Source organism: Sinocyclocheilus grahami, unplaced genomic scaffold (assembly GCF_001515645.1).
Source record: "Sinocyclocheilus grahami isolate Dianchi unplaced genomic scaffold, SAMN03320097.WGS_v1.1 scaffold1199.1, whole genome shotgun sequence".
In the NCBI taxonomy this organism is placed as follows: Eukaryota; Metazoa; Chordata; class Actinopteri; order Cypriniformes; family Cyprinidae; genus Sinocyclocheilus; species Sinocyclocheilus grahami.
In genome coordinates this window covers 82,893-89,918 of record NW_015506378.1, presented here as the reverse complement: position 1 = coordinate 89,918, position 7,026 = coordinate 82,893, and the positions used below count along the sequence as shown (strand labels likewise).

At 38.6% G+C, this 7,026-nt stretch overlaps 1 protein-coding gene across 1 annotated transcript in view; it reads right to left on the bottom strand.

The window, feature by feature from the left end:
- Nucleotides 1-1,775: 1,775 nt before the first annotated feature.
- Nucleotides 1,776-7,026, bottom strand: part of avil (advillin) — a 21,647-nt gene continuing 16,396 nt past the window's right edge. The window contains exons 14-20 of the mRNA XM_016253746.1: nt 6,090-6,269; nt 5,784-5,932; nt 4,466-4,610; nt 4,072-4,260; nt 3,876-3,944; nt 3,679-3,786; nt 1,776-2,105 (exon numbers count right to left, since the gene is read on the bottom strand). Coding sequence (XP_016109232.1) covers nt 1,992-2,105; nt 3,679-3,786; nt 3,876-3,944; nt 4,072-4,260; nt 4,466-4,610; nt 5,784-5,932; nt 6,090-6,269 — 954 coding nt within the window. The 3' untranslated portion in view covers nt 1,776-1,991. The remainder of the gene's footprint in view (nt 2,106-3,678; nt 3,787-3,875; nt 3,945-4,071; nt 4,261-4,465; nt 4,611-5,783; nt 5,933-6,089; nt 6,270-7,026) is intronic.

Sequence of the window (7,026 nt, the reverse complement as noted above, 5' to 3'; positions counted from 1 at the left end):
AAACGCACAACCATTCTTATGCTTGTAATATCTACATCTTCTAGACAGACAATGTCTGGATCGTGTTGTGTCTCTTTGTGTTTGTGTTCTCTGTGTTTCCTTGGTTAGGCCTACTGATAAATCCCACTTGTTTGTAGTTTAGTTGTCTATGTGTAAGCAGGGATGGGCAGTATTTATGATACATACCGTTCCATCATTAATGAATAACTACACAAGAACACATGAGTAATGCAATATAAGCACTCTAGCAATCTAACAAGAAACTCTAATTAATGAATTAGTTAGTAGTGCTTAGTTAAAAGTGCAGCTGATCAGTAACTACTGTTTTTTCATACCTCCCCAAGAACTACTAAGTTCTACTGTCTACAGATTGATAATTAATATGAATAATGCATAATTAATTCTAAAATCATGGTAACCCACTAGTTATGACTATTACCAAGTTCTTCAGAAAGAATAACTAATTATTTGGGCCAGTATTCTAACGCGAATAACATGATTAATTCTCTAGTAATGACTGAATTCAGCTTTTGAGGGCTTTGTAAGGTTCTGGATTCATTGCATGAATGACTGCCTGACACATAATATATTATTATATTCACAGCTTCTCATATTTCCATCACACATTAATGTTCTCATTGGTCCTTTCTGGAATTCCAGAAACACAAAAATTCCACCTACACACCAACATTAATCAGTTTGTCTTCCAGTGTTAGGCAGCAACTAGTTACTAGTAACAGTAACTAATAATATTACATTTTGCAGTAACTAGTAGTGTAACTAATTACTAATAAGTTTTCGGTAATAGTATTACAGTTTCCATCCATAAAACAGCTCCTTTCTTAGTTACCTTTGATGCCTCAACCACTACTGGTTGAAAGTCCAACAATTTCTGGATTTATTTTCATAATTTTCATGACTTGCAGAGGCACATTAAGTCACCAAGCTTGCTTGGAATATGGAAAAGCGTGCATTCAGTGGATGGAAATATTGCCATCACATTGATTTTGTCAGGAGAAAAGATGATCTGAACACTGATGGGTAAGTTGTGGCATTACTGTACTCCGGTTTTACATGGCTTATAAATTGTATAAAATCTTTTTTGAAAATGAAACATTTTCTTATGAACTTCTGTTATTTCTTTTGATAAAATACATCATGAAATATAATGGGTAACCGAGAAATTACAAATGAGCATTTGTAATAACTTCTGACTCTGATCAAGTGTGGATTTTGGTCAAATGATGAGGCAGAAATATATTGTTAGTAACATTTTAAAATAGTTTTATGGGAAAAGATACATAACTTATGTGGGGCGGGAAAGTAATGTAACTAGTAGTGTAACTAATTACTGTTGCCAGAAAGTAATCAGTAAAGTAATGCTATTACCTTTGAAAGGATTAACTAGTAACGATTAATAAATAAAACATTTTGAGTAACGAGCCCAACAATTTTGTCTTCTTTACCTTTCGTTTTTTTCTGTGCATATCTCTTTCACAGCTTTCGTATCAGTTTTTATGTCACTCATTGACTTAAAAGTGAGTGTTCAGGTGTTAATGCTCACAGTATTTCCCCTCCAGACTCAAACTATACATAAGAAAATAAATCAGTCGAATGGGGAAGCATCTGTTGCTAAAGAGTTGCTCAGAAATGAAAACATTTTGCCTCGGTTGTGTATTCTATATAGTACACACTTTAGCCAAAAGTTGTAGGATAGATGGTAATGTCACTTGAAGAAAAAACAGGAGTCGAAAGATTCAATTCAATTCAATTCTTGTAAATATACATATTTTTATTTTGCTTTCACCAAAAACGGCACAAGTCCCGCAATTAAACTGCAATATGCTTATTGTGTCTGGAACATATGAGCGATTACATTAGTGATATCAGTTATGACAAAAGATTTAAATGATTAAATTTGAAATAGGAAATATAGATGCGTCTGTGTTCCCTCTTCCCACTACCAGCACTTACAAAACATACGTCACTTTTCAAAACAATCCCTTTTCCTTCTTAATGGTCGTCTGTTTCCACTGAGGCAAACTGTCGAACTCTTCTCTGGAGATTCCAAGTACGGTCTGGAAATCTTCATCAGACAGATGTCTCTAATATACCATGAAAAGGAGATAGAAAATGTATGATGTAAATATATGAAAATGATTTAGATCACGATAAGAAGAACTGTGTTAACTCGAATGAGGTGACTTAGAATGTTATATACAGCAGCACACATTGCTCTCAACAAAGCAACACCACACTTTTATTAAAATGTATTCAAATATTTTAGTCAAATTTCTCATAACTCCCTTTCTTTGTCACGCTCCATTTGGTTGAGGCATGTGCACACTTTGAAGTATAACCAGCAATTTGTTTGGTATTAGGACAGTCTGTTTTGTGAAATGGAAATACTTACATGACTCTGAATTTATAAGTGTATAACATTTGCAGATTTTAAAAACACCCTTGCGCAGCACATGCACAGGTAGTTTTTTTTTTTTTAGAATGCATTTTCGCTGTCAAGTTCACTTCTCTGTGCACAGTGCAACATCTACATTTGAAGAGTTCAGATGCAAAAGTGCCATCTGAAATTTTCTTCTAAAATTTGTATTTTCTCAGGTTCCTATGTTTAAGTTCAGTTATTTAAGTGTATAACATTTGCAGATTTTAAAAACACCCTTGCGCAGCACATGCACAGGTAGTTTTTTTTTTTAGAATGCATTTTCGCTGTCAAGTTCACTTCTCTGTGCACAGTGCAACATCTACATTTGAAGAGTTCAGATGCAAAAGTGCCATCTGAAATTTTCTTCTAAAATTTGTATTTTCTCAGGTTCCTATGTTTAAGTTCAGTTATTTCACTTTAATGGCAATGAAAAGAACCTATTCATTGGCGTTAAAGTGAAATTACTGGACCTACACATAGGAGCCTGATAAAAATGCTCATTTTAGAAGAGGATTTCAAACATCCTCCATTTACATTCATGGATGCTTTTGTCTGAGCTGTCCATCTGTGTGGTTCATGCATTGGAACTGAACCCATGACTTGGCATTTCTAGTGCTATGCTCTTCTGTTTTACTGAACTACAATAAGGCTAGTTAGTCATAGCAAACCCAATCATTAGACAGAGTTTCTGGACCAGGAACAGATGACAGAGATGACGACACGGGCTGGAGCTGCAACTATAACGCACAGATACTGAGCAATCAGCACACAGGTGGGCCAGGAATACAACAAAAACCAACCTGAGCAAACAAGACACGCTCATAAACTGGCTAAATTGGTTATGTAACAAGGCGTGTCCTTAAATAATTCATGTCAGACTTTGTGCAAATCTGACAAACCGCCTAGGAAAATGTTCCAAGAAAAAAAAAGGACAATTTTTCCATGCACAAAAGAAACCTATCAGGATCATTTAAGTCAATTAATCAACATGGGCCATGCGTGAAAATGGGACCGGCTCATAATTTGGCAGGAAGATGTCAAGAAGGTCTGTATAGACTGCAGGTGGCAAATTTCTTGGGAACTCGATAAATCCAAATAACGACAAGATTTTTTTTTGGTGGACAACAGTACAATTTGGAGCAAAAGCAGCTTTTTCCCTACTTACAATAGGATCGCCTTGTGTTGCCTGAATGCTTGATCAAGCTCCTGTAAACCAAAACATGAAGCTGTGTACGCACCTCTTTGTGTGCGGGGTCCACGTTCTCAGGCAACTCTCCAGACAGTTTGTTTATCAGCATTTCTGGTGCATATTGTGAGATGGTTTTACTCTCCGCACCATTGGATCCCTGTCATGAGAAATTACAATTTGACGCAAATCTTTGATGCAAATGTTGACTGAAATGTGTATTATATGCAAGGGTACAAAGGATCATACAGAATCAACTTTAGTGGGCAACGTAATCTCCCCTAACTCCTCCTTCAGCTGCTCATAGGTTTTGCCACCCTAGTACAAAGATAAAAGCGTGTGAATTACAGCTAAATGAGTTTTGTTCATCAGCAGAGAATGACTCCTTAAATAGTAGGCCTGTAAATCTCTTTCAGCATGTTTATACAATGCAAATCCAACCTACGCTCCATTTTGTCGCGTCCCAGGCCGTGAACCACCCAGTAAAGGTAGGAGGCTCAAAGCCCTGCTTCACCATTATCACAGGTGTGTCAGGGTCCCGGGATCCAGGATGAGTCCGCAAGAATTCCTGGCAAGTTGTCACAGATTCCTTACGCTCCACTTCATTGGCTTCAGTTCCTATCCAAAGAAAGACCTAGAAGAGCCGAAGGCTCTAGTAATCTAATCTACTTCTCATGGTATTTAGGGTCAATGCTTACATTATTATGACAGCTGCTATATTGTTATTATGCAGATGTCGGCATACCGGTGATACTATTGTAGAAACATTGCCTATCACCATCAAACTTTACATTACAGAGGAACAGAGTATAGTTTTAGTTCAAACTGTGCTGGTCTACCTGATCCCACGTGTCCAAAAGCATGACGTCGTCCTCTCTCAGATCATCCTGTGTGAACTGGGTTACCTCAGTGGCAATAAACTGGCCGGTCTTATTGGAGCATTCAAAAAGACGCGGTTGATGATCTAGAGTAACCTGCTGTAATCTTTAAGAAGACGTAACATCAACAGCCAAGAATGAAGAACTTTTTCCCACAAAAGCTGTCACTGGGGGAGTACCTTTTCAGAAGGTACACCTTTGTACCATTAGGAGCTTTCGCACTGCGTACTTCTAGGAACTAGCCAGCAGCGTGGTTCCTAGAGAACCAGTTTCTCCCTCAGAAGCAGCCAACAGCGACATCTTTATTCGCCACATTTACAAACGTCAACAACCGGTGAATGGAGGACGCAGTGATCGGAGCCGTTTTTGTTGTGTGTCATGGGTTTCATGATAACGGAGATGTTATGTCAGTTAAAAGAGCATGAAAACTGACTAAATCTCCTATGACAACTTGCAATGCTATCACCAAGGCTGAGAAAAGAACACAACGCTGCAGACAACAGTTAAATGCCGTTATCGCCGTTTTCATAGAGTAAATATTTTTACATGGTTTTTAAAAAATGCCGGGTACTTGGTGTTTCGTTTGTATTTCACTGTATAGAACTGTTTTAGACCCTACTCTGAAGTAGGAGCTTATTTAGTTCCCCCAAACAGAGTTCATAGAATTAAATATGTTCCTAGTTCCTGCAGTGCGAACACGCCCAAAAGTCTTCCACCAATAGTTCTTAGAACTATGAAAAGGTTCCTCCAGTGCGAAAGCCCCTATATTTACCCCTAAAGGGTGCATATTATAGTACCTTAAAGGGGTCATGAACTGAGAAACCAAAATTCCCTTGATCTTTTGACATATAAGAGGTAATTGTACTATAAAACATCCTGTAAGTTTCAGAACTCTGAAGACGAAAAGATGCTGTGCAGTGCCAAGCTGTGGAAAAACTGTTTTTGCATTGGCTTCCTACTGATCCCAGTGTTAGGAAAGAGTGGATGAACTTTATTTTGAATGAAATTCTAGCAGTGGGCGTTTACTTCCGAGTCTACAATCCTCCAAACAGAGCGTTCTGATGAGGACAGAAAATAGCCTATTACTTATAAATTGTTTTTGATGTAAAAATCTTGATAACATTATAAGTAGACCTCAGAGAACAGTACAAAATATCAACAGAGGCAGTTCATGACAGCTTTAAAGATACATATTAGTCCCTAACATAAGGGTACTGTCCCAACGACAGCTTTTGAACCATTGTTTGGAATTTTGTTGTACAAATAAGGTTCAGTGTACCTTCTGTCACTTGCATATGGTCCTTTTCCACCTAAGATTTCCCAGAACTCATCTGGCTCCTGTCCCTCAGCCATGATCTCCTCTGATGAGCCTCGACCAATAAAGGAGGCCACCTCCTTTGCCATGGCCCTTTCATCACCACTGGACCCCTGAGAGGTTATATATATAGAGCTTAGTGCTGCTTTCCCAATAATGTCCATTATGAGGGCAGTAGGGATGGACATTGCATGTTGCATTTGACAACTGCTGAGTGCTTTTTTTCCAATAAAATACTACCAGTGTCGTGAAAGTAGAAAGACTGCGTACTTTGCCATACCACAGGTAGATGCCATTCTGGCTTTTCAAGAGGAAGACATCATTGGAGTTGAGTGAGGCCACCAGAGCTGGCACCTCTATAGCTTTTGAATTGGTCGGGTGAGAGCCGTAGATCTGAAACAGACGAACGGGCGGCTCTGGCTCCGGGGCGCTCTTTCTGGATGTCCCTCCCTAGAATGGAAATGAAGCAATATTTAAAGGGGTATAATATTGGAGTGTTACAAGCTGTTTGTGAATAGATAAGATCCCTAAATTTGCAAAGACTAGTCTCAAACCCAAAGAGATATTCTTAATAAAAGTTAAGACTGGTCCACACCCTCCTAAAACGGCTCGTTCTAACACGCCCCCACATGTCTACCTCACTATGTGGGAAGATTTGCATAACGCCGCCCAAATGTTCACGCAAAGAAAGAAGATGTAACTTTTATTCTCGCTGTAGTATTGTTGCTGCCGCCATGTCGTGGAGGCGCTGTATGTTTCATTGTGAAAGCAAAACTACTTAGTTTGGTCTTCCAAAAGAGGACACGACTAGAAATCAGTGGTTAAGTTGTATTTACAACACTGTTCCAGAACACTTCAACTTAAATATTCAGATGTGTGCAGCACATTTTACAGTGGACTGTTTCCTGATCCTGGGAGAGTAGACTACAATGCCGGCTGTTCTGACTCACAGACTGTAAGTACGTTTTCATATTTAAAGAATTTGCCACTGATGATTCAAACGTGAGTTTTGAGCAGCGTAGAGTAGCGCTTGTTGTTTGTCGTTTTTCTGATCACAAATGCAGACATGGTTTTATGTTTACGCGGCGTGATGCAACACAACGCGTAAAAAGACAGTATAAGTCATTATAATCAGTAATTATGTCCCCACTGGATGCAACACATGCCTCGTTTATAATGAGTTTTAATGTTTTTGTCTCATCGCTCT